Source organism: Enoplosus armatus, chromosome 23, assembly GCF_043641665.1.
Source record: "Enoplosus armatus isolate fEnoArm2 chromosome 23, fEnoArm2.hap1, whole genome shotgun sequence".
NCBI lineage: Eukaryota > Metazoa > Chordata > Actinopteri > Centrarchiformes > Enoplosidae > Enoplosus > Enoplosus armatus.
In genome coordinates, this window is record NC_092202.1 from 7,999,367 (window position 1) to 8,024,880 (window position 25,514).

Sequence of the window (25,514 nt, forward strand, 5' to 3'; positions counted from 1 at the left end):
TGCAGTTGTTCTTGTAGCACCTGTTGTGGTGTCAGCAGCTGTTGTCGATCCTACAGTCCTTGTGGAAGCAGCTGTTGTGGTTCCAGAAGCTGTTGTTGTGGTTTCAGCAGCTGTTGTGGTTTCAGCAGCTGTTGTTGGTCCTGCAGTTCTTGTTGTTGTTGTAGCGGCTGTTGTAACTCCAGCTGCTGTCATTGGTACAGCAGTTGTTATTGCCACAGATGTCGTTGGAATTGCAGATGTTGTTGTAGTAGCTGTTGTGGTTCCAATTGCGGTTGTTGGTACAGCAGTTGTTATTGCCACAGGTGTCGTTGGTAATGCAGATGTTTTAGCAGCTGTTGTGGTGTCAGCAGCTTTTGTTGATTCTGCAGTCCTTGTTATAGTAGCTGTTGTGCTTCCGGCAGCTGTTGTTGATCCCGCAGTTGTTGTTGTTGTAGCGACTGTTGTGGTTTCAGCAGCTGTTGTTAATCCTGCAGGTGTTGTTGTAGAGGCTGTGGTGGTTCCAGCAGCTGTTGTTGATCCCGCGCGTTTTGTTGTTGCAGTTGTTGTTGTATCAGCTGTTGTTGTTCCAGCAGCTGTTGAAGGTACTGTAGTTTTTGTTGTAGCAGGTGTTGTGCTTCCAGCTGCTGTTGTTGGTACAGCAGTTGTTGTTTCCACTGGTGTTGTTGATCCTGCTGTTGTTCTTGTTGTAGCGGCTGTTGTGGTTTCAGCAGGTGTTGTTAATCCTGCACGTTTTGTTGTTGCAGTTGTTGTTGTATCAGCTGTTGTTGTTCCAGCAGCTGTTGAAGGTACTGTAGTTGTTGTTGTAGCAGCTGTGGTTGTTCCAGCAGCTGTTGAAGGTACTGTAGTTTTTGTTGTAGCAGGTGTTGTGCTTCCAGCTGCTGTTGTTGGTACAGCAGTTGTTGTTTCCACAGGTGTTGTTGATCCTGCTGTTGTTCTTGTTGTAGCAGCTGTTGTTGATCCTGCACGTTTTGTTGTTGTTGTATCAGCTGTTGTTGTTCCAGCAGCTGTTAAAGGTACTGTAGTTTTTGTTGTAGCAGGTGTTGTGGTTCCAGTAGCTGTTGTTGGTACTGGAGTTGTTGTTTCCACAGGTGTTGTTGATCCTGCTGTTGTTCTTGTTGTAGCGGCTGTTGTGGTTTCAGCAGCTGTTGTTAATCCTGCACGTTTTGTTGTTGCAGTTGTTGTTGTATCAGCTGTTGTTGTTCCAGCAGCTGTTGAAGGTACTGTAGTTGTTGTTGTAGCAGCTGTGGTTGTTCTTGCAGCTGTTGTTGATCCTGCACGTTTTGTTGTTGCAGTTGTTGTTGTATCAGCTGTTGTTGTTTCAGCAGCTGTTGAAGGTACTGTAGTTGTTGTTGTAGCAGGTGTTGTGCTTCCAGCTGCTGTTGTTGGTACAGCAGTTGTTTTTTCCACAGGTGTTGTTGATCCTGTTGTTGTGGTTTCAGCAGCTGTTGTTAATTCTGCAGTTGTTGTTGTAGCAGCTGTGGTGGTTCCAGCAGCTGTTGTTGATCCTGCTGTTGTTGTTGTTGTTGTTGTTGTAGCTGTGGTGGTTCCAGCAGCTGTTGTTGATCCTGAAGTTGTTGTTGTAGCAGCTGTTGTGGTTCCAGCAGCTGTTGTTGGTACTGCAGTTGTTGTTTCCACAGGTGTTGTTGATCCTGCAGTTGTTCTTGTTGCAGCGGCTGTTGTGGTTTCAGCAGCTGTTGTTAATCCTGTAGTTGTTGTTGTAGTAGCAGCTGTGGTGGTTCCAGCAGCTGTTGTTGATCCTGCAGTTGTTGTTGTTGTAGCAGCTGTGGTGGTTCTAGCAGCTGTTGTTGATCCTGCACTTGTTGTTGTTGAAGCAGCTGTTGTTGGTACTGCAGATGTTGTTGAAGCAGTTGTTGTGGTTCCAATGGCTGTTGTAGATACTGCAGTTGTTGTTGTTGTTGCAGATGTTGTTGTGTCGACAGGTGATGTTGTTGCGGCTGTTGTGGTTTCAGCAGCTGTTGTTGATCCTGCACTTGTTGTTGTAGCAGCTGTGGTGGTTCCAGCAGCTGTTGTTGATCCTGCAGTTGTTGTTGTAGCCGCTGTTGTGGTTCCAGCAGCTGTTGTTGGTACTGCAGTTGTTGTTGTAGCAGCTGTTGTGGTTCCAGCAGCTGTTGTTGGTACTGCAGTTGTTTTTGTAGCAGCTGTTGTGGTTCCAGCAGCTGTTGTTGGTAAAGCAGTTGTTGTTTCCACAGGTGTTGTTGATCCTGCAGTTGTTCTTGTTGCAGCGGCTGTTGTGGTTTCAGCAGCTGTTGTTAATCTTGCAGTTGTTGTTGTAGTAGCAGCTGTGGTGGTTCCAGCAGCTGTTGTTGATCCTGCAGTTGTTGTTGTTGTAGCAGCTATGGTGGTTCCAGCAGCTGTTGTTGGTACTGGAGTTGTTGTTGTTGTTGTATAAGCTGTTGTTGTTCCAGCACCTGTTGTAGATACTGCAGTTGTTGTTGTTGTTGCAGATGTTGTGCTTCCTGCTGCTGTTGTTTGCACAGCAGTTGTTGTTTCGACAGGTGGTGTTGTTGCAGCTGTTGTGGTTTCAGCAGCTGTTGTTGATCCTGCAGTTGTTGTTTTAGCAGCTGTGGTGGTTCCAGCAGCCGTTGTTGATCCTGCTGTTGTTGTTGTTGCAGTTGTTGTTGTATCAGCTGTTGTTGTTCCAGCAGCTGTTGAAGGTACTGTAGTTGTTGTTGTAGCAGGTGTTGTGCTTCCAGCTGCTGTTGTTGGTACAGCAGTTGTTGTTTCCACAGGTGTTGTTGATCCTGCAGTTGTTCTTGTTGTAGCGGCTGTTGTGGTTTCAGCAGCTGTTGTTAATCCTGCAGTTGTTGTTGTAGCAGCTGTGGTGGTTCCAGCAGCTGCTGTTGATCCTGCAGTTGTTGTTGTAGCAGCTATGGTGGTTCCAGCAGCTGTTGTTGGTAATGGAGTTGTTGGTATTGTAGTTGTTGTTGTTGTTGCTGATGTTGTGGTTCTTGCAGCTGTTGTTGATCTTGCCGTTGTTGTTGTTGTTGTAGCGGCTGCTGTGGTTTCAGCAGCTGTTGTTGATCCTGCTGTTGTTGTTGTTGTAGCTGTGGTGGTTCCAGCAGCTGTTGTTGATCCTGCACTTGTTGTTGTAGCAGCTGTTGTGGTTCCAGCAGCTGTTGTGGTTACTGCAGATGTTGAAGGTACTGTAGTTGTTGTTGTAGCAGGTGTTGTGCTTCCAGCTGCTGGTGTTTGCACAGCAGTTGTTGTTTCGACAGGTGATGTTGTTGCGGCTGTTGTGGTTTCAGCAGCTGTTGTTAATCCTGCAGTTGTTGTTGTAGTAGCAGCTGTGGTGGTTCCAGCAGCTGTTGTTGATCCTGCAGTTGTTGTTGTTGTAGCAGCTATGGTGGTTCCAGTAGCTGTTGTTGGTACTGGAGTTGTTGTTGTTGTTGTATCAGCTGTTGTTGTTCCAGCACCTGGTGTAGATACTGCAGTTGTTGTTGTTTTTGCAGATGTTGTGCTTCCAGCTGCTGGTGTTTGCACAGCAGTTGTTGTTTTGACAGGTGATGTTGTTGCGGCTGTTGTGGTTTCAGCAGCTGTTGTTAATCCTGCAGTTGTTGTTGTAGCAGCTGTGGTGGTTCCAGCAGCTGTTGTTGATCCTGCAGTTGTTGGTGCTGTAGCGGCTGTTGTGGTTTCAGCAACTGTTGTTAATCCTGCAGATGTTGTTGTAGCAGTTGTTGTGGTTCCAATGGCTGTTGTTGGTACTGCAGTTGTTGTTGTTGTTGTAGCTTCTGTTGTCCTACCTGCAGCTGCAGTTGGTACTTCAGTTGTTGTTTCCACAGGTGTTGTTGGTACGTCAGTTGCTGTTGTTGTAGCAGCTGTTGTGGTTCCAGCAGCTGTCGTTGGTACTGCAGATGTTGTTGTAGCAGTTGTTGTGGTTCCAATGGCTGTTGTTGGTACTGCAGTTGTTGTTGTTGTTGTAGCTTCTGTTGTCCTACCTGCAGCTGCAGTTGGTACTTCAGTTGTTGTTTCCACAGGTGTTGTTGGTACGTCAGTTGCTGTTGTTGTAGCAGCTGTTGTGGTTGCAGCAGCTGTCGTTGGTACTGCAGATGTTGTTGTAGCAGTTGTTGTGGTTCCAATGGCTGTTGTAGATACTGCAGTTGTTGTTGTTGTTGCAGATGTTGTGCTTCCTGCTGCTGTTGTTTCCACAGCAGTTGTTGTTTCGACAGGTGATGTTGTTGCGGCTGTTGTGGTTTCAGCAGCTGTTGTTGATCCTGCAGTTGTTGTTTTAGCAGCTGTGGTGGTTCCAGCAGCCGTTGTTGATCCTGCTGTTGTTGTTGTTGCAGTTGTTGTTGTATCAGCTGTTGTTGTTCCAGCAGCTGTTGAAGGTACTGTAGTTGTTGTTGTAGCAGGTGTTGTGCTTCCAGCTGCTGTTGTTGGTACAGCAGTTTTTGTTTCCACAGGTGTTGTTGATCCTGCAGTTGTTCTTGTTGTAGCGGCTGTTGTGGTTTCAGCAGCTGTTGTTGGTAATGGAGTTGTTGGTATTGTAGTTGTTGTTGTTGCTGATGTTGTGGTTCTTGCAGCTGTTGTTAGTCCTGCTGTTGTTGTTGTTTTAGCTGTGGTGGTTCCAGCAGCTGTTGTTGATCCTGCACTTCTTGTTGTAGCAGCTGTGGTGGTTCCAGCAGCTGTTGTTGATCCTGCAGTTTTTGTTACTGTAGTGGCTTTTGTGGTTTCAGCAGCTGTTGTTAATCCTGCAGTTGTTGTTGTAGCAGCTGTGGTTTGTCTTGCAGCTGTCGTTGTTCCCGCCGTTGTTGTTGTTGTTGTAGCGACTGTTGTGGTTTCAGCAGCTGTTGTTAATCCTTCAGTTGTTGTTTTAGCAGCTGTGGTGGTTCCAGCAGCTGTTGTTGATCCTGCACGTTTTGTTGTTGCAGTTGTTGTTGTATCAGCTGTTGTTGTTCCAGCAGCTGTTGAAGGTACTGTAGTTGTTGTTGTAGCAGGTGTTGTGCTTCCAGCTGCTGTTGTTGGTACAGCAGTTGTTGTTTCCACTGGTGTTGTTGATCCTGCAGTTGTTCTTGTTGTAGCGGCTGTTGTGATTTCAGCAGCTGTTGTTAATCCTGCAGTTGTTGTTGTAGCAGCTATGGTGGTTCCAGTAGCTGTTGTTGGTACTGGAGTTGTTGTTGTTGTTGTATCAGCTGTTGTTGTTCCAACACCTGGTGTAGATACTGCAGTTGTTGTTGTTGTTGTTGCAGATGTTGTGCTTCCAGTTGCTGGTGTTTGCACAGCAGTTGTTGTTTCGACAGGTGATGTTGTTGCGGCTGTTGTGGTTTCAGCAGCTGTTGTTAATCCTGCAGTTGTTGTTGTAGCAGCTGTGGTGGTTCCAGCAGCTGTTGTTGATCCTGCTGTTGTTGTTGTTGTAGCTGTGGTGGTTCCAGCAGCTGTTGTTGATCCTGCACTTGTTGTTGTAGCAGCTGTGGTGGTTCCAGCAGCTGTTGTTGATCCTGCAGTTGTTGGTGCTGTAGCGGCTGTTGTGGTTTCAGCAGCTGTTGTTAATCTTGCAGTTGTTGTTGTAGCAGCTGTGGTTGTTCTTGCAGCTGTTGTTGTTCCCGCCGTTGTTGTTGTTGTTGTAGCGACTGTGGTGGTTTCAGCAGGTGTTGTTGATCCTGCAGTTGTTGTTTTAGCAGCTGTGGTGGTTCCAGCAGCCGTTGTTGATCCTGCTGTTGTTGTTGTTGCAGTGGTTGTTGTATCAGCTGTTGTTGTTCCAGCAGCTGTTGAAGGTACTGTAGTTGTTGTTGTAGCAGGTGTTGTGCTTCCAGCTGCTGTTGTTGGTACAGCAGTTGTTGTTTCCACAGGTGTTGTTGATCCTGCAGTTGTTCTTGTTGTAGCGGCTGTTGTGGTTTCAGCAGCTGTTGTTAATCCTGCAGTTGTTGTTGTAGTAGCAGCTGTGGTGGTTCCAGCAGCTGTTGTTGATCCTGCAGTTGTTGTTGTTGTAGAAGCTATGGTGGTTCCAGTAGCTGTTGTTGGTACTGGAGTTGTTGTTGTTGTTGTATCAGCTGTTGTTGTTCCAGCACCTGGTGTAGATACTGCAGTTGTTGTTGTTGTTGCAGATGTTGTGCTTCCAGCTGCTGGTGTTTGCACAGCAGTTGTTGTTTCGACAGGTGTTGTTGTTGCGGCTGTTGTGGTTTCAGCAGCTGTTGTTAATCCTGCAGTTGTTGTTGTAGCAGCTGTGGTGGTTCCACCAGCTGCTGTTGATCCTGCAGTTGTTGTTGTAGCAGCTATGGTGGTTCCAGCAGCTGTTGTTGGTAATGGAGTTGTTGGTATTGTAGTTGTTGTTGTTGCTGATGTTGTGGTTCTTGCAGCTGTTGTTGATCTTGCCGTTGTTGTTGTTGTTGTAGCGGCTGCTGTGGTTTCAGCAGCTGTTGTTGATCCTGCTGTTGTTGTTGTTGTAGCTGTGGTGGTTCCAGCAGCTGTTGTTGATCCTGCACTTGTTGTTGTAGCAGCTGTGGTGGTTTCAGCAGCTGTTGTTAATCCTGCAGTTGTTGTTGTAGCAGCTGTGGTTGTTCTTGCAGCTGTTGTTGTTCCTGCCGTTGTTGTTGTTGTTGTTGTAGCGACTGTTGTGGTTTCAGCAGGTGTTGTTAATCCTGCAGTTTTTGTTTTAGCAGCTGTGGTGGTTCCAGCAGCTGTTGTTGATCCTGTATGTTTTGTTGTTGCAGTTGTTGTTGTTGTATCAGCTGTTGTTGTTTCAGCAGCTGTTGAAGGTACTGTAATTGTTGTTGTAGTAGGTGTTGTGCTTCCAGCAGCTGTTGTTGATCCTGCTGTTGTTGTTGTTGCAGTTGTTGTTGTATCAGCTGTTGTTGTTCCAGCAGCTGTTGAAGGTACTGTAGTTGTTGTTGTGGTAGCAGCTGTGGTGGTTCCAGCAGCTGTTGTTGATCCTGCAGTTGTTGGTGCTGTAGCGGCTGTTGTGGTTTCAGCAGCTGTTGTTAATCCTGCAGTTGTTGTTGTAGCAACTGTGGTGGTTCCAGCAGCTGTTGTTGATCCTGCTGTTGTTGTTGTTGTTGTAGCTGTGGTGGTTCCAGCAGCTGTTGTTGATCCTGCACTTGTTGTTGTAGCAGCTGTGGTGGTTCCAGCAGCTATTGTTGATCCTGCAGTTGTTGTTGTAGCAGCTGTTGTGGTTCCAGCAGCTGTTGTGGTTACTGCAGATGTTGTTATTGTAGCGGCTGTTGTGGTTCCAGCAGCTGTGGTTGGTACTGCATTTATTGTTGTTGTAGCGTCTGTTGTCCTACTTGCAGCTGCAGTTGGTACTGCAGTTGTTGTTTCCACAGGTGTTGTTGGTACGTCAGTTGCTGTTGTTGTAGCAGCTGTTGTTGGTACTGCAGTTGTTGTTGTAGCAGCTGTTGTGGTTCCCGCAGCTGTTGTTGGTACTGCACGTTTTGTTGTTGCAGTTGTGGTTTGTCTTGCAGCTGTCGTTGTTCCCGCCGTTGTTGTTGTTGTTGTAGCGACTGTTGTGGTTTCAGCAGCTGTTGTTAATCCTTCAGTTGTTGTTTTAGCAGCTGTGGTGGTTCCAGCAGCTGTTGTTGATCCTGCACGTTTTGTTGTTGCAGTTGTTGTTGTATCAGCTGTTGTTGTTCCAGCAGCTGTTGAAGGTACTGTAGTTGTTGTTGTAGCAGGTGTTGTGCTTCCAGCTGCTGTTGTTGGTACAGCAGTTGTTGTTTCCACTGGTGTTGTTGATCCTGCAGTTGTTCTTGTTGTAGCGGCTGTTGTGATTTCAGCAGCTGTTGTTAATCCTGCAGTTGTTGTTGTAGCAGCTATGGTGGTTCCAGTAGCTGTTGTTGGTACTGGAGTTGTTGTTGTTGTTGTATCAGCTGTTGTTGTTCCAACACCTGGTGTAGATACTGCAGTTGTTGTTGTTGTTGTTGCAGATGTTGTGCTTCCAGTTGCTGGTGTTTGCACAGCAGTTGTTGTTTCGACAGGTGATGTTGTTGCGGCTGTTGTGGTTTCAGCAGCTGTTGTTAATCCTGCAGTTGTTGTTGTAGCAGCTGTGGTGGTTCCAGCAGCTGTTGTTGATCCTGCTGTTGTTGTTGTTGTAGCTGTGGTGGTTCCAGCAGCTGTTGTTGATCCTGCACTTGTTGTTGTAGCAGCTGTGGTGGTTCCAGCAGCTGTTGTTGATCCTGCAGTTGTTGGTGCTGTAGCGGCTGTTGTGGTTTCAGCAGCTGTTGTTAATCTTGCAGTTGTTGTTGTAGCAGCTGTGGTTGTTCTTGCAGCTGTTGTTGTTCCCGCCGTTGTTGTTGTTGTTGTAGCGACTGTGGTGGTTTCAGCAGGTGTTGTTGATCCTGCAGTTGTTGTTTTAGCAGCTGTGGTGGTTCCAGCAGCCGTTGTTGATCCTGCTGTTGTTGTTGTTGCAGTGGTTGTTGTATCAGCTGTTGTTGTTCCAGCAGCTGTTGAAGGTACTGTAGTTGTTGTTGTAGCAGGTGTTGTGCTTCCAGCTGCTGTTGTTGGTACAGCAGTTGTTGTTTCCACAGGTGTTGTTGATCCTGCAGTTGTTCTTGTTGTAGCGGCTGTTGTGGTTTCAGCAGCTGTTGTTAATCCTGCAGTTGTTGTTGTAGTAGCAGCTGTGGTGGTTCCAGCAGCTGTTGTTGATCCTGCAGTTGTTGTTGTTGTAGAAGCTATGGTGGTTCCAGTAGCTGTTGTTGGTACTGGAGTTGTTGTTGTTGTTGTATCAGCTGTTGTTGTTCCAGCACCTGGTGTAGATACTGCAGTTGTTGTTGTTGTTGCAGATGTTGTGCTTCCAGCTGCTGGTGTTTGCACAGCAGTTGTTGTTTCGACAGGTGTTGTTGTTGCGGCTGTTGTGGTTTCAGCAGCTGTTGTTAATCCTGCAGTTGTTGTTGTAGCAGCTGTGGTGGTTCCACCAGCTGCTGTTGATCCTGCAGTTGTTGTTGTAGCAGCTATGGTGGTTCCAGCAGCTGTTGTTGGTAATGGAGTTGTTGGTATTGTAGTTGTTGTTGTTGCTGATGTTGTGGTTCTTGCAGCTGTTGTTGATCTTGCCGTTGTTGTTGTTGTTGTAGCGGCTGCTGTGGTTTCAGCAGCTGTTGTTGATCCTGCTGTTGTTGTTGTTGTAGCTGTGGTGGTTCCAGCAGCTGTTGTTGATCCTGCACTTGTTGTTGTAGCAGCTGTGGTGGTTTCAGCAGCTGTTGTTAATCCTGCAGTTGTTGTTGTAGCAGCTGTGGTTGTTCTTGCAGCTGTTGTTGTTCCTGCCGTTGTTGTTGTTGTTGTTGTAGCGACTGTTGTGGTTTCAGCAGGTGTTGTTAATCCTGCAGTTTTTGTTTTAGCAGCTGTGGTGGTTCCAGCAGCTGTTGTTGATCCTGTATGTTTTGTTGTTGCAGTTGTTGTTGTTGTATCAGCTGTTGTTGTTTCAGCAGCTGTTGAAGGTACTGTAATTGTTGTTGTAGTAGGTGTTGTGCTTCCAGCAGCTGTTGTTGATCCTGCTGTTGTTGTTGTTGCAGTTGTTGTTGTATCAGCTGTTGTTGTTCCAGCAGCTGTTGAAGGTACTGTAGTTGTTGTTGTGGTAGCAGCTGTGGTGGTTCCAGCAGCTGTTGTTGATCCTGCAGTTGTTGGTGCTGTAGCGGCTGTTGTGGTTTCAGCAGCTGTTGTTAATCCTGCAGTTGTTGTTGTAGCAACTGTGGTGGTTCCAGCAGCTGTTGTTGATCCTGCTGTTGTTGTTGTTGTTGTAGCTGTGGTGGTTCCAGCAGCTGTTGTTGATCCTGCACTTGTTGTTGTAGCAGCTGTGGTGGTTCCAGCAGCTATTGTTGATCCTGCAGTTGTTGTTGTAGCAGCTGTTGTGGTTCCAGCAGCTGTTGTGGTTACTGCAGATGTTGTTATTGTAGCGGCTGTTGTGGTTCCAGCAGCTGTGGTTGGTACTGCATTTATTGTTGTTGTAGCGTCTGTTGTCCTACTTGCAGCTGCAGTTGGTACTGCAGTTGTTGTTTCCACAGGTGTTGTTGGTACGTCAGTTGCTGTTGTTGTAGCAGCTGTTGTTGGTACTGCAGTTGTTGTTGTAGCAGCTGTTGTGGTTCCCGCAGCTGTTGTTGGTACTGCAGTTGTTTTTGTAGCAGCTTTTGTGGTTCCAGCAGCTGTTGTTGGTACAGCAGTTGTTGTTTCCACAGGTGTTGTTGATCCTGCAGTTGTTCTTGTTGTAGCGGCTGTTGTGGTTTCAGCAGCTGTTGTTAATCCTGCAGTTGTTGTTGTAGCAGCTGTGGTGGTTCCAGCAGCTGCTGTTGATCCTGCAGTTGTTGTTGTAGCAGCTATGGTGGTTCCAGCAGCTGTTGTTGGTAATGGAGTTGTTGGTATTGTAGTTGTTGTTGTTGCTGATGTTGTGGTTCTTGAAGCTGTTGTTGATCTTGCCGTTGTTGTTGTTGTTGTAGCGGCTGTTGTGGTTTGAGCAGCTGTTGTTAATCCTGCAGTTGTTGTTGTAGCAGCTGTGGTGGTTCCAGCAGCTGTTGTTGATCCTGCTGTTGTTGTTGTTGTAGCTGTGGTGGTTCCAGCAGCTGTTGTTGATCCTGCACTTGTTGTTGTAGCAGCTGTGGAGGTTCCAGCAGCTGTTGTTGATCCTGCAGTTGTTGTTGTAGCAGCTGTTGTGGTTCCAGCAGCTGTTGTGGTTACTGCAGATGTTGTTATCGTAGCGGCTGTTGTGGTTCCAGCAGCTGTGGTTGGTACTGCAGTTATTCTTGTTGTAGCGTCTGTTGTCCTACTTGCAGCTGCAGTTGGTACTTCAGTTGTTGTTGTAGCAGGTGTTGTTGGTACGTCAGTTGCTGTTGTTGTAGCAGCTGTTGTGGTTTCAGCAGCTGTTGTTGGTACTGCAGTTGTTGTTGTAGCAGCTGTTGCGGTTCCAGCAGCTGTTGTTGGTACTGCAGTTGTTTTTGTAGCAACTGTTGTGGTTCCAGCAGCTGTTGTTGGTACAGCAGTTGTTGTTTCCACAGGTGTTGTTAATCCTGCAGTTGTTGTTGTAGTAGCAGCTGTGGTGGTTCCAGCAGCTGTTGTTGATCCTGCAGTTGTTGTTGTTGTAGCAGCTATGGTGGTTCCAGTAGCTGTTGTTGGTACTGGAGTTGTTGTTGTTGTTGTATCAGCTGTTGTTGTTCCAGCACCTGGTGTAGATACTGCAGTTGTTGTTGTTGTTGCAGATGTTGTGCTTCCAGCTGCTGGTGTTTGCACAGCAGTTGTTGTTTCGACAGGTGATGTTGTTGCGGCTGTTGTGGTTTCAGCAGCTGTTGTTAATCCTGCACTTGTTGTTGTAGCAGCTGTCGTGGTTCCAGCAGCTGTTGTTGATCCTGCAGTTGTTGTTCTAGCAGCTGTTCTGGTTCCAGCAGCTGTTGTGGTTACGGCAGATGTTGTTATTGTAGCGGCTGTTGTGGTTCCAGCAGCTGTGGTTGGTACTGCAGTTATTGTTGTTGTAGCGTCTGTTGTCCTACTTGCAACTGCAGTTGGTACTTCAGTTGTTGTTGTAGCAGGTGTTGTTGGTACGTCAGTCGCTGTTGTTGTAGCAGCTTTTGTGGTTTCAGCAGCTGTTGTTGGTACTGCAGTTGTTGTTGTAGCAGCTGTTGTGGTTCCAGCAGCTGTTGTTGGTACTGCAGTTGTTTTTGTAGCAGCTGTTGTGGTTCCAGCAGCTGTTGAAGGTACTGTAGTTGTTGTTGTAGCTGGTGTTGTGCTTCCAGCTGCTGTTGTTGGTACAGCAGTTGTTGTTTCCACAGGTGTTGTTGATCCTGCAGTTGTTCTTGTTGTAGCGGCTGTTGTGGTTTCAGCAGCTGTTGTTAATCCTGCAGTTGTTGTTGTAGTAGCAGCTGTGGTGGTTCCAGCAGCTGTTGTTGATCCTGCAGTTGTTGTTGTTGTAGCAGCTATGGTGGTTCCAGCAGCTGTTGTTGGTACTGGAGTTGTTTTTGTTGTTGTATAAGCTGTTGTTCCAGCACCTGTTGTAGATACTGCAGTTGTTGTTGTTGTTGTTTCAGATGTTGTGCTTCCAGCTGCTGTTGGTCGCACAGCAGTTGTTGTTTCGACAGGTGCTGTTGTTGCGGCTGTTGTGGTTTCAGCAGCTGTTGTTGATCCTGCAGTTGTTGTTGCGGCTGTTGTGGTTTCAGCAGCTGTTGTTAATCCTGCACTTGTTGTTGTAGCAGCTGTCGTGGTTCCAGCAGCTGTTGTTGATCCTGCAGTTGTTGTTCTAGCAGCTGTTCTGGTTCCAGCAGCTGTTGTGGTTACGGCAGATGTTGTTATTGTAGCGGCTGTTGTGGTTCCAGCAGCTGTGGTTGGTACTGCAGTTATTGTTGTTGTAGCGTCTGTTGTCCTACTTGCAACTGCAGTTGGTACTTCAGTTGTTGTTGTAGCAGGTGTTGTTGGTACGTCAGTCGCTGTTGTTGTAGCAGCTGTTGTGGTTTCAGCAGCTGTTGTTGGTACTGCAGTTGTTGTTGTAGCAGCTGTTGTGGTTCCAGCAGCTGTTGTTGGTACTGCAGTTGTTGTTGTAGCAGGTGTTGTTGGTACGTCAGTCGCTGTTGTTGTATCAGCTGTTGTTGTTCCAGCAGCTGTTGAATGTACTGTAGTTGTTGTTGTAGTCTGTGTTGTGCTTCCAGCTGCTGTTGTTGGTAGAGCAGTTGTTGTTTCCAGAGGTGTTGTTGATCCTGCAGTTGTTGTTGTAGCAGCTGTGGTGTTTCCAGCAGCTGTTGTTGATCCTGCTGTTGTTGTTGTAGCAGCTATGGTGGTTCCAGCAGCTGTTGTTGGTAATGGAGTTGTTGGTATTGTAGTTGTTGTTGTTGCTGATGTTGTGGTTCTTGCAGCTGTTGTTGATCCTGCAGTTGTTGTTGTTGTAGCAGCTATGGTGGTTCCAGCAGCTGTTGTTGGTACTGGAGTTGTTGTTGTTGTTGTATAAGCTGTTGTTGTTCCAGCACCTGTTGTAGATACTGCAGTTGTTGTTGTTGCAGATGTTGTGCTTCCAGCTGCTGTTGTTCGCACAGCAGTTGTTGTTTCGACAGGTGCTGTTGTTGCGGCTGTTGTGGTTTCAGCAGCTGTTGTTGATCCTGCAGTTGTTGTTGTTGCGGCTGTTGTGGTTTCAGCAGCTGTTGTTGGTACGTCAGGTGCTGTTGTTGTAGCAGCTGTTGTGGTTTCAGCAGCTGTTGTTGATCCTTCAGTTGTTGTTTTAGCAGCTGTGGTGGTTCCAGCAGCTGTTGTTGATCCTGCTGTTGTTGTTGTTGCAGTTGTTGTTGTATCAGCTGTTGTTGTTCCAGCAGCTGTTGAAGGTACTGTTGTTGTTGTTGTAGCAGGTGTTGTGCTTCCAGCTGCTGTTGTTGGTACAGCAGTTGTTGTTTCCACAGGTGTTGTTGATCCTGCAGTTGTTCTTGTTGTAGCGGCTGTTGTGGTTTCAGCAGCTGTTGTTAATCCTGCAGTTGTTGTTGTAGCAGCTGTGGTGGTTCCAGCAGCTGCTGTTGATCCTGCAGTTGTTGTTGTAGCAGCTATGGTGGTTCCAGCAGCTGTTGTTGGTAATGGAGTTGTTGGTATTGTAGTTGTTGTTGTTGCTGATGTTGTGGTTCTTGCAGCTGTTGTTGATCTTGCCGTTGTTGTTGTTGTTGTAGCTGTGGTGGTTCCAGCAGCTGTTGTTGATCCTGCACTTCTTGTTGTAGCAGCTGTGGTGGTTCCAGCAGCTGTTGTTGATCCTGCAGTTGTTGGTGCTGTAGCGGCTGTTGTGGTTTCAGCAGCTGTTGTTACTCCTGCAGTTGTTGTTGTAGCAGCTGTGGTTGTTCTTGCAGCTGTTGTTGTTCCCGCCGTTGTTGTTGTTGTTGTTGTTGTAGCGACTGTTGTGGTTTCAGCAGGTGTTGTTAATCCTGCAGTTCTTGTTTTAGCAGCTGTGGTGGTTCCAGCAGCTGTTGTTGATCCTGCACGTTTTGTTGTTGCACTTGTTGTTGTTGTATCAGCTGTTGTTGTTCCAGCAGCTGTTGAAGGTACTGTAATTGTTGTTGTAGCAGGTGTTGTGCTTCCAGCTGCTGTTGTTGGTACATCAGTTGTTGTTTCCACAGGTGTTGTTGATCCTGCAGTTGTTCTTGTTGTAGCGGCTGGTGTGGTTTCAGCAGCTGTTGTTAATCCTGCAGTTGTTGTTGTAGCAGCTGTGGTGGTTCCAGCAGCTGTTGTTGATCCTGCAGTTGTTGTTGTAGCAGCTATGGTGGTTCCAGCAGCTGTTGTTGGTAATGGAGTTGTTGGTATTGTAGTTGTTGTTGTTGCTGATGTTGTGGTTCTTGCAGCTGTTGTTGATCCTGCAGTTGTTGTTGTTGTAGCAGCTATGGTGGTTCCAGCAGCTGTTGTTGGTACTGGAGTTGTTGTTGTTGTTGTATAAGCTGTTGTTGTTCCAGCACCTGTTGTAGATACTGCAGTTGTTGTTGTTGCAGATGTTGTGCTTCCAGCTGCTGTTGTTCGCACAGCAGTTGTTGTTTCGACAGGTGCTGTTGTTGCGGCTGTTGTGGTTTCAGCAGCTGTTGTTGATCCTGCAGTTGTTGTTGTTGCGGCTATTGTGGTTTCAGCAGCTGTTGTTGATCCTTCAGTTGTTGTTGTAGCAGCTGTGGTGGTTCCAGCAGCTGTTGTTGATCCTGCTGTTGTTGTTGTTGCAGTTGTTGTTGTATCAGCTGTTGTTGTTCCAGCAGCTGTTGAAGGTACTGTTGTTGTTGTTGTAGCAGGTGTTGTGCTTCCAGCTGCTGTTGTTGGTACAGCAGTTGTTGTTTCCACAGGTGTTGTTGATCCTGCAGTTGTTCTTGTTGTAGCGGCTGTTGTGGTTTCAGCAGCTGTTGTTAATCCTGCAGTTGTTGTTGTAGTAGCAGCTGTGGTGGTTCCAGCAGCTGTTGTTAATCCTGCAGTTGTTATTGTTGTAGCAGCTATGGTGGTTCCAGCAGCTGTTGTTGGTACTGGAGTTGTTGTTGTTGTTGTATCAGCTGTTGTTGTTCCAGCACCTGGTGTAGATACTGCAGTTGTTGTTGTTGTTGCAGATGTTGTGCTTCCAGCTGCTGGTGTTTGCACAGCAGTTGTTGTTTCGACAGGTGATGTTGTTGCGGCTGTTGTGGTTTCAGCAGCTGTTGTTAATCCTGCAGTTGTTGTTGTAGTAGCAGCTGTGGTGGTTCCAGCAGCTGTTGTTGATCCTGCAGTTTTTGTTGTTGTAGCAGCTATGGTGGTTCCAGTAGCTGTTGTTGGTACTGGAGTTGTTGTTGTTGTATCAGCTGTTGTTGTTCCAGCACCTGGTGTAGATACTGCAGTTGTTGTTGTTGTTGTTGTTGCAGATGTTGTGCTTCCAGCTGCTGGTGTTTGCACAGCAGTTGTTGTTTCGACAGGTGATGTTGTTGTGGCTGTTGTGGTTTCAGCAGCTGTTGTTAATCCTGCAGTTGTTGTTGTAGTAGCAGCTGTGGTGGTTCCAGCAGCTGTTGTTGATCCTGCAGTTGTTGTTGTTGTAGCAGCTATGGTGGTTCCAGTAGCTGTTGTTGGTACTGGAGTTGTTGTTGTTGTTGTTGAATCAGTTGTTGTTGTTCCAGCATCTGGTGTAGATACTGCAGTTGTTGTTGTTGTTTCAGATGTTGTGCTTCCAGCTGCTGGTGTTTGCACAGCAGTTGTTGTTTCAACAGGTGATGTTGTTGCGGCTGTTGTGGTTTCAGCAGCTGTTGTTGATCCTGCACTTCTTGTTGTAGCAGCTGTGGTGGTTCCAGCAGCTGTTGTTGATCCTACAGTTTTTGTTGCTGTAGCGGCTGTTGTGGTTTCAGCAGCTGTTGTTGATCCTGCAGTTGTTGTTGTAGCAGCTGTGGTTGATCTTGCAGCTGTCGTTGTTCCCGCCGTTGTTGTTGTTGTTGTAGCGACTGTTGTGGTTTCAGCAGCTGTTGTTAATCCTTCAGTTGTTGTTTTAGCAGCTGTGGTGGTTCCAGCAGCTGTTGTTGATCCTGCTGTTGTTGTTGTTGCAGTTGTTGTTCTATCAGCTGTTGTTGTTCCAGCAGCTGTTGAAGGTACTGTAATTGTTGGTGTAGCAGGTGTTGTGCTTCCAGCTGCTGTTGTTGGTACATCAGTTGTTGTTTCCACAGGTGTTGTTGATCCTGCAGTTGTTCTTGTTGTAGCGGCTGTTGTGGTTTCAGCAGCTGTTGTTAATCCTGCAGTTGTTGTTGTAGTAGCAGCTGTGGTGGTTCCAGCAGCTGTTGTTGATCCTGCAGTTGTTGTTGTTGTAGCAGCTATGGTGGTTCCAGTAGCTGTTGTTGGTACTGGAGTTGTTGTTGTTGTTGTATCAGCTGTTGTTGTTCCAGCACCTGGTGTAGATACTGCAGTTGTTGTTGTTGTTGCAGATGTTGTGCTTCCAGCTGCTGGTGTTTGCACAGCAGTTGTTGTTTCGACAGGTGATGTTGTTGCGGCTGTTGTGGTTTCAGCAGCTGTTGTTAATCCTGCAGTTGTTGTTGTAGTAGCAGCTGTGGTGGTTCCAGCAGCTGTTGTTGATCTTGCCGTTGTTGTTGTTGTTGTAGCGGCTGCTGTGGTTTCAGCAGCTGTTGTTGATCCTGCTGTTGTTGTTGTTGTAGCTGTGGTGATTCCAGCAGCTGTTGTTGATCCTGCACTTGTTGTTGTAGCAGCTGTGGTGGTTCCAGCAGCTGTTGTTGATCCTGCAGTTGTTGGTGCTGTAGCGGCTGTTGTGGTTTCAGCAGCTGTTCTTAATCCTGCAGTTGTTGTTGTAGCAGCTGTGGTTGTTCTTGCAGCTGTTGTTGTTCCCGCCGTTGTTGTTGTTGTTGTTGTAGCGACTGTTGTGGTTTCAGCACGTGTTGTTAATCCTGCAGTTTTTGTTTTAGCAGCTGTGGTGGTTCCAGCAGCTGTTGTTGATCCTGTACGTTTTGTTGTTGCAGTTGTTGTTGTTGTATCAGCTGTTGTTGTTCCAGCAGCTGTTGAAGGTACTGTAATTGTTGTTGTAGCAGGTGTTGTGCTTCCAGCAGCTGTTGTTGGTACAGCAGTTGTTGTTTCCACAGGTGTTGTTGATCCTGCAGTTGTTCTTGTTGTAGCGGCTGTTGTGGTTTCAGCAGCTGTTGTTAATCCTGCAGTTGTTGTTGTGGTAGCAGCTGTGGTGGTTCCAGCAGCTGTTGTTGATCCTGCAGTTGTTGTTGTTGTAGCAGCTATGGTGGTTCCCGCAGCTGTTGTTGGTACTGGAGTTGTTGTTGTTGTTGTATAAGTTGTTATTGTTCCAGCACCTGTTGTAGATACTGCAGTTGTTCTTGTTGTTGCAGATGTTGTGCTTCCAGCTGCTGTTGTTCGCACAGCAGTTGTTGTTTCAACAGGTGCTGTTGTTGCGGCTGTTGTGGTTTCAGCAGCTGTTGTTAATCCTGCAGTTGTTGTTGTAGCAGCTGTGGTGGTTCCAGTAGCCGTTGTTGATCCTGCTGTTGTTGTTGTTGCAGTTGTTGTTGTATCAGCTGTTGTTGTTCCAGCAGCTGTTGAAGGTACTGTAGTTGTTGTTGTAGCAGGTGTTGTGCTTCCAGCTGCTGGTGTTTGCACAGCAGTTGTTGTTTCGACAGGTGATGTTGTTGCGGCTGTTGTGGTTTCAGCAGCTGTTGTTAATCCTGCAGTTGTTGTTGTAGCAGCTGTGGTGGTTCCAGCAGCTGTTGTTGATCCTGCAGTTGTTGGTGCTGTAGCCGCTGTTGTGGTTTCAGCAACTGTTGTTAATCCTGCAGTTGTTGTTGTAGCAGCTGTGGTTGTTCTTGCAGCTGTTGTTGTTCCCGCCGTTGTTGTTGTTGTTGGTGTAGCGACTGTTGTGGTTTCAGCAGGTGTTGTTAATCCTGCAGTTTTTGTTTTAGCAGCTGTGGTGGTTCCAGCAGCTGTTGTTGATCCTGTACGTTTTGTTGTTGCAGTTGTTGTTGTTGTATCAGCTGTTGTTGTTCCAGCAGCTGTTGAAGGTACTGTAATTGTTGTTGTAGCAGGTGTTTTGCTTCCAGCTGCTGTTGTTGGTACAGCAGTTGTTGTTTCCACAGGTGTTGTTGATCCTGCAGTTGTTCTTGTTTTAGCGGCTGTTGTGGTTTCAGCAGCTGTTGTTAATCCTGCAGTTGTTGTTGTGGTAGCAGCTGTGGTGGTTCCAGCAGCTGTTGTTGATCCTGCAGTTGTTGGTGCTGTAGCGGCTGTTGTGGTTTCAGCAGCTGTTGTTAATCCTGCAGTTGTTGTTGTAGCAACTGTGGTGGTTCCAGCAGCTGTTGTTGATCCTGCTGTTGTTGTTGTTGTTGTAGCTGTGGTGGTTCCAGCAGCTGTTGTTGATCCTGCACTTGTTGTTGTAGCAGCTGTGGTGGTTCCAGCAGCTGTTGTTGATCCTGCAGTTGTTGTTGTAGCAGCTGTGGTGGTTCCAGCAGCTGTTGTGGTTACTGCAGATGTTGTTATTGTAGCGGCTGTTGTGGTTCCAGCAGCTGTGGTTGGTACTGCAGTTATTGTTGTTGTAGCGTCTGTTGTCCTACTTGCAGCTGCAGTTGGTACTGCAGTTGTTGTTTCCACAGGTGTTGTTGGTACGTCAGTTGCTGTTGTTGTAGCAGCTGTTGTGGTTTCAGCAGCTGTTGTTGGTACTGCAGTTGTTGTTGTAGCAGCTGTTGTGGTTCCAGCAGCTGTTGTTGGTACAGCAGTTGTTGTTTCCACAGGTGTTGTTGATCCTGCAGTTGTTCTTGTTGTAGCGGCTGTTGTGGTTTCAGCAGCTGTTGTTAATCCTGCAGTTGTTGTTGTAGCAGCTGTGGTGGTTCCAGCAGCTGTTGAAGGTACTGTAGTTGTTGTTGTAGCAGGTGTTGTGCTTCCAGCTGCTGTTGTTGGTACAGCAGTTGTTGTTTCCACAGGTGTTGTTGATCCTGCAGTTGTTGTTGTAGTAGCAGCTGTGGTGGTTGTAGCAGCTGTTGTTGATCCTGCAGTTGTTGTTGTTGTAGCAGCTATGGTGGTTCCAGTAGCTGTTGTTGGTACTGGAGTTGTTGGTATTGTAGTTGTTGTTGTTGCAGATGTTGTGCTTCCAGCTGCTGTTGTTCGCACAGCAGTTGTTGTTTCAACAGGTGCTGTTGTTGCGGCTGTTGTGGTTTCAGCAGCTGTTGTTAATCCTGCAGTTGTTGTTGTAGCAGCTGTGGTGGTTCCAGTAGCCGTTGTTGATCCTGCTGTTGTTGTTGTTGCAGTTGTTGTTGTATCAGCTGTTGTTGTTCCAGCAGCTGTTGAAGGTACTGTAGTTGTTGTTGTAGCAGGTGTTGTGCTTCCAGCTGCTGGTGTTTGCACAGCAGTTGTTGTTTCGACAGGTGATGTTGTTGCGGCTGTTGTGGTTTCAGCAGCTGTTGTTAATCCTGCAGTTGTTGTTGTAGCAGCTGTGGTGGTTCCAGCAGCTGTTGTTGATCCTGCAGTTGTTGGTGCTGTAGCCGCTGTTGTGGTTTCAGCAACTGTTGTTAATCCTGCAGTTGTTGTTGTAGCAGCTGTGGTTGTTCTTGCAGCTGTTGTTGTTCCCGCCGTTGTTGTTGTTGTTGTTGTAGCGACTGTTGTGGTTTCAGCAGGTGTTGTTAATCCTGCAGTTTTTGTTTTAGCAGCTGTGGTGGTTCCAGCAGCTGTTGTTGATCCTGTACGTTTTGTTGTTGCAGTTGTTGTTGTTGTATCAGCTGTTGTTGTTCCAGCAGCTGTTGAAGGTACTGTAATTGTTGTTGTAGCAGGTGTTTTGCTTCCAGCTGCTGTTGTTGGTACAGCAGTTTTTGTTTCCACAGGTGTTGTTGATCCTGCAGTTGTTCTTGTTTTAGCGGCTGTTGTGGTTTCAGCAGCTGTTGTTAATCCTGCAGTTGTTGTTGTGGTAGCAGCTGTGGTGGTTCCAGCAGCTGTTGTTGATCCTGCAGTTGTTGGTGCTGTAGCGGCTGTTGTGGTTTCAGCAGCTGTTGTTAATCCTGCAGTTGTTGTTGTAGCAACTGTGGTGGTTCCAGCAGCTGTTGTTGATCCTGCTGTTGTTGTTGTTGTTGTAGCTGTGGTGGTTCCAGCAGCTGTTGTTGATCCTGCACTTGTTGTTGTAGCAGCTGTGGTGGTTCCAGCAGCTGTTGTTGATCCTGCAGTTGTTGTTGTAGCAGCTGTGGTGGTTCCAGCAGCTGTTGTGGTTACTGCAGATGTTGTTATTGTAGCGGCTGTTGTGGTTCCAGCAGCTGTGGTTGGTACTGCAGTTATTGTTGTTGTAGCGTCTGTTGTCCTACTTGCAGCTGCAGTTGGTACTGCAGTTGTTGTTTCCACAGGTGTTGTTGGTACGTCAGTTGCTGTTGTTGTAGCAGCTGTTGTGGTTTCAGCAGCTGTTGTTGGTACTGCAGTTGTTGTTGTAGCAGCTGTTGTGGTTCCAGCAGCTGTTGTTGGTACAGCAGTTGTTGTTTCCACAGGTGTTGTTGATCCTGCAGTTGTTCTTGTTGTAGCGGCTGTTGTGGTTTCAGCAGCTGTTGTTAATCCTGCAGTTGTTGTTGTAGCAGCTGTGGTGGTTCCAGCAGCTGTTGAAGGTACTGTAGTTGTTGTTGTAGCAGGTGTTGTGCTTCCAGCTGCTGTTGTTGGTACAGCAGTTGTTGTTTCCACAGGTGTTGTTGATCCTGCAGTTGTTGTTGTAGTAGCAGCTGTGGTGGTTGTAGCAGCTGTTGTTGATCCTGCAGTTGTTGTTGTTGTAGCAGCTATGGTGGTTCCAGTAGCTGTTGTTGGTACTGGAGTTGTTGGTATTGTAGTTGTTGTTGTTGCTGATGTTGTGGTTCTTGCAGCTGTTGTTGATCTTACCGTTGTTGTTGTTGTTGTTGTTGTTGTTGTTGTTGTTGTAGCGGCTGCTGTGGTTTCAGCAGCTGTTGTTGATCCTGCTGTTGTTGTTGTTGTAGCTGTGGTGGGTCCAGCAGCTGTTGGTGATCCTGCACTTGTTGTTGTAGCAGCGGTGGTGGTTCCAGCAGCTGTTGTTGATCCTGCAGTTGTTGGTGCTGTAGCGGCTGTTGTGGTTTCAGCAGCTGTTGTTAATCCTGCAGTTGTTGTTGTAGCAACTGTGGTGATTCCAGCAGCTGTTGTTGATCCTGCACTTGTTGTTGTAGCAGCTGTGGTGGTTCCAGCAGCTGTTGTTGATCCTGCAGTTGTTGTTGTAGCAGCTGTTGTGGTTCCAGCAGCTGTTGTGGTTACTGCAGATGTTGTTATAGTAGCGGCTGTTGTGGTTCCAGCAGCTGTGGTTGGTACTGCAGTTATTGTTGTTGTAGCGTCTGTTGTCCTACTTGCAGCTGCAGTTGGTACTTCAGTTGTTGTTTCCACAGGTGTTGTTGGTACGTCAGTTGCTGTTGTTGTAGCAGCTGTTGTGGTTTCAGCAGCTGTTGTTGGTACTGCAGTTGTTGTTGTAGCAGCTGTTGTGGTTCCAGCAGCTGTTGTTGATCCTGCAGTTGTTGTTGTAGAAGCTGTTGTGGTTCCTGCAGTTGTTCTTGTTGTAGCTGCTGTTGTGGTTTCAGCAGCTGTTGTTGGTACTGCAGTTGTTGTTGTAGCAGCTGTTGTGGTTCCAGCAGCTGTTGTTGGTACTGCAGTTGTTTTTGTAGCAGCTGTTGTGGTTCCAGCAGCTGTTGTGGTTCCAACAGCTGTTGTTGGTACAGCAGTTGTTATTTCCACAGGTGTTGTTGATCCTGCAGTTGTTCTTGTTGTAGCGGCTGTTGTGATTTCAGCAGCTGTTGTTAATCCTGCAGTTGTTGTTGTAGCTGCTGTGGTGGTTCCAGCAGCTGCTGTTGATCCTGCAGTTGTTGTTGTAGCAGCTATGGTGGTTCCAGCAGCTGTTGTTGGTAATGGAGTTGTTGGTATTGTAGTTGTTGTTGTTGCTGATGTTGTGGTTCTTGCAGCTGCTGGTGATCTTGCCGTTGTTGTTGTTGTTGTAGCTGCTGCTGTGGTTTCAGCAGCTGTTGTTGATCCTGCCGTTGTTGTTGTTGTAGCTGTGGTGGTTCCAGCAGATGTTGTTGATCCTGCAGTTGTTGGTGCTGTAGCAGCTGTTGTGGTTTCAGCAGCTGTTGTTAATCCTGCAGTTGTTGTTGTAGTAGCAGCTGTGGTGGTTCCAGCAGCTGTTGTTGATCCTGCAGTTGTTGTTTTTGTAGCAGCTATGGTGGTTCCAGTTGCTGTTGTTGGTACTGGAGTTGTTGTTGTTGTTGTTGTTGTTGTATCAGCTGTTGTTGTTCCAGCACCTGTTGTAGATACTGCAGTTGTTGTTGTTGTTGCAGATGTTGTGCTTCCAGCTGCTGTTGTTTGCACAGCAGTTGTTGTTTCGACAGGTGATGTTGTTGCGGCTGTTGTGGTTTCAGCAGCTGTTGTTAATCCTGCAGTTGTTGTTGTAGTAGCAGCTGTGGTGGTTCCAACAGCTGTTGTTGATCCTGCAGTTGTTGTTGTTGTAGCAGCTATGGTGGTTCCAGTAGCTGTTGTTGGTACTGGAGTTGTTGTTGTTGTTGTAGTATCAGCTGTTGTTGTTCTTGCAGCTGTTGTTGTTCCTGCAGTTGTTGTTTTAGCAGCTGTGGTGGTTCCAGCAGCCGTTGAAGGTACTGTAGTTGTTGTTGTAGCAGGTGTTGTTGATCCTGCAGTTGTTGTTGTAGTAGCAGCTGTGGTGGTTGTAGCAGCTGTTGTTGATCCTGCAGTTGTTGTTGTTGTAGCAGCTATGGTGGTTCCAGTAGCTGTTGTTGGTACTGGAGTTGTTGGTATTGTAGTTGTTGTTGTTGCTGATGTTGTGGTTCTTGCAGCTGTTGTTGATCCTGCCGTTGTTGTTGTTGTTGTAGCGGCTGCTGTGGATTCAGCAGCTGTTGTTGGTCCTGCTGTTGTTGTTGTTGTAGCTGTGGTGGTTCCAGCAGCTGTTGTTGATGCTGCAGTTGTTGTTGTAGCAGCTGTTGTGGTTCCAGCAGCTGTTGAAGGTACTGTTGTTGTTGTTGTAGCAGGTGTTGTGCTTCCAGCTGCTGTTGTTGGTACAGCAGTTGTTGTTTCCACAGGTGTTGTTGATCCTGCAGTTGTTCTTGTTGTAGCGGCTGTTGTGGTTTCAGCAGCTGTTGTTAATCCTGCAGTTGTTGTTGTAGCAGCTGTGGTGGTTCCAGCAGCTGCTGTTGATCCTGCAGTTGTTGTTGTAGCAGCTATGGTGGTTCCAGCAGCTGTTGTTGGTAATGGAGTTGTTGGTATTGTAGTTGTTATTGTTGCTGATGTTGTGGTTCTTGCAGCTGTTGTTGATCTTGCCGTTGTTGTTGTTGTTGTAGCTGTGGTGGTTCCAGCAGCTGTTGTTGATCCTGCACTTCTTGTTGTAGCAGCTGTGGTGGTTCCAGCAGCTGTTGTTGATCCTGCAGTTGTTGGTGCTGTAGCGGCTGTTGTGGTTTCAGCAGCTGTTGTTACTCCTGCAGTTGTTGTTGTAGCAGCTGTGGTTGTTCTTGCAGCTGTTGTTGTTCCCGCCGTTGTTGTTGTTGTTGTTGTAGCGACTGTTGTGGTTTCAGCAGGTGTTGTTAATCCTGCAGTTCTTGTTTTAGCAGCTGTGGTGGTTCCAGCAGCTGTTGTTGATCCTGCACGTTTTGTTGTTGCACTTGTTGTTGTTGTATCAGCTGTTGTTGTTCCAGCAGCTGTTGAAGGTACTGTAATTGTTGTTGTAGCAGGTGTTGTGCTTCCAGCTGCTGTTGTTGGTACATCAGTTGTTGTTTCCACAGGTGTTGTTGATCCTGCAGTTGTTCTTGTTGTAGCGGCTGTTGTGGTTTCAGCAGCTGTTGTTAATCCTGCAGTTGTTGTTGTAGCAGCTGTGGTGGTTCCAGCAGCTGTTGTTGATCCTGCAGTTGTTGTTTCAGCAGCTATGGTGGTTCCTGCAGCTGTTGTTGGTAATGGAGTTGTTGGTATTGTAGTTGTGGTTGTTGCTGATGTTGTGGTTCTTGCAGCTGTTGTTGATCCTGCAGTTGTTGTTGTTGTAGCAGCTATGGTGGTTCCAGCAGCTGTTGTTGGTACTGGAGTTGTTGTTGTTGTTGTATAAGCTGTTGTTGTTCCAGCACCTGTTGTAGATACTGCAGTTGTTGTTGTTGCAGATGTTGTGCTTCCAGCTGCTGTTGTTCGCACAGCAGTTGTTGTTTCGACAGGTGCTGTTGTTGCGGCTGTTGTGGTTTCAGCAGCTGTTGTTGATCCTGCAGTTGTTGTTGTTGCGGCTGTTGTGGTTTCAGCAGCTGTTGTTGATCCTTCAGTTGTTGTTGTAGCAGCTGTGGTGGTTCCAGCAGCTGTTGTTGATCCTGCTGTTGTTGTTGTTGCAGTTGTTGTTGTATCAGCTGTTGTTGTTCCAGCAGCTGTTGAAGGTACTGTTGTTGTTGTTGTAGCAGGTGTTGTGCTTCCAGCTGCTGTTGTTGGTACAGCAGTTGTTGTTTCCACAGGTGTTGTTGATCCTGCAGTTGTTCTTGTTGTAGCGGCTGTTGTGGTTTCAGCAGCTGTTGTTAATCCTGCAGTTGTTGTTGTAGTAGCAGCTGTGGTGGTTCCAGCAGCTGTTGTTAATCCTGCAGTTGTTATTGTTGTAGCAGCTATGGTGGTTCCAGTAGCTGTTGTTGGTACTGGAGTTGTTGTTGTTGTTGTATCAGCTGTTGTTGTTCCAGCACCTGGTGTAGATACTGCAGTTGTTGTTGTTGTTGCAGATGTTGTGCTTCCAGCTGCTGGTGTTTGCACAGCAGTTGTTGTTTCGACAGGTGATGTTGTTGCGGCTGTTGTGGTTTCAGCAGCTGTTGTTAATCCTGCAGTTGTTGTTGTAGTAGCAGCTGTGGTGGTTCCAGCAGCTGTTGTTGATCCTGCAGTTGTTGTTGTTGTAGCAGCTATGGTGGTTCCAGTAGCTGTTGTTGGTACTGGAGTTGTTGTTGTTGTATCAGCTGTTGTTGTTCCAGCACCTGGTGTAGATACTGCAGTTGTTGTTGTTGTTGTTGTTGCAGATGTTGTGCTTCCAGCTGCTGGTGTTTGCACAGCAGTTGTTGTTTTGACAGGTGATGTTGTTGCGGCTGTTGTGGTTTCAGCAGCTGTTGTTGATCCTGCTGTTGTTGTTGTTGTAGCTGTGGTGGTTCCAGCAGCTGTTGTTGATCCTGCACTTCTTGTTGTAGCAGCTGTGGTGGTTCCAGCAGCTGTTGTTGATCCTGCAGTTGTTGGTGCTGTAGCGGCTGTTGTGGTTTCAGCAGCTGTTGTTGATGCTGCAGTTGTTGTTGTAGCAGCTGTTGTGGTTCCAGCAGCTATTGTTGATCCTGCCGTTGTTGTTGTTGTTGTAGCGGTTGCTGTGGTTTCTGCAGCTGTTGTTAATCCTGCAGTTGTTGTTGTAGCAGCTGTGGTTGTTCTTGCAGCTGTTGTTGTTCCCGCCGTTGTTGTTGTTGTTGTTGTAGCGACTGTTGTGGTTTCAGCAGGTGTTGTTAATCCTGCAGTTTTTGTTTTAGCAGTTGTGGTGGTTCCAGCAGCTGTTGTTGATCCTGCACGTTTTGTTGTTGCACTTGTTGTTGTTATATCAGCTGTTGTTGTTCCAGCAGCTGTTGAAGGTACTGTAGTTGTTGTTGTAGCAGGTGTTGTGCTTCCAGCTGCTGTTGTTGGTACATCAGTTGTTGTTTCCACAG

The 25,514-nt window shown here is 47.0% G+C and overlaps 1 protein-coding gene across 1 annotated transcript in view; it reads right to left on the bottom strand.

Annotated features, from left to right (window-relative positions):
• Positions 1-25,514, bottom strand: part of LOC139306285 (GATA zinc finger domain-containing protein 14-like) — a 119,456-nt gene that overhangs the window by 3,209 nt on the left and 90,733 nt on the right. The window contains exons 3-9 of the mRNA XM_070930229.1: positions 7,849-7,970; positions 6,535-6,582; positions 5,989-6,036; positions 5,314-5,373; positions 5,182-5,215; positions 418-506; positions 55-185 (exon numbers count right to left, since the gene is read on the bottom strand). Coding sequence (XP_070786330.1) covers positions 55-185; positions 418-506; positions 5,182-5,215; positions 5,314-5,373; positions 5,989-6,036; positions 6,535-6,582; positions 7,849-7,970 — 532 coding nt within the window. The remainder of the gene's footprint in view (positions 1-54; positions 186-417; positions 507-5,181; positions 5,216-5,313; positions 5,374-5,988; positions 6,037-6,534; positions 6,583-7,848; positions 7,971-25,514) is intronic.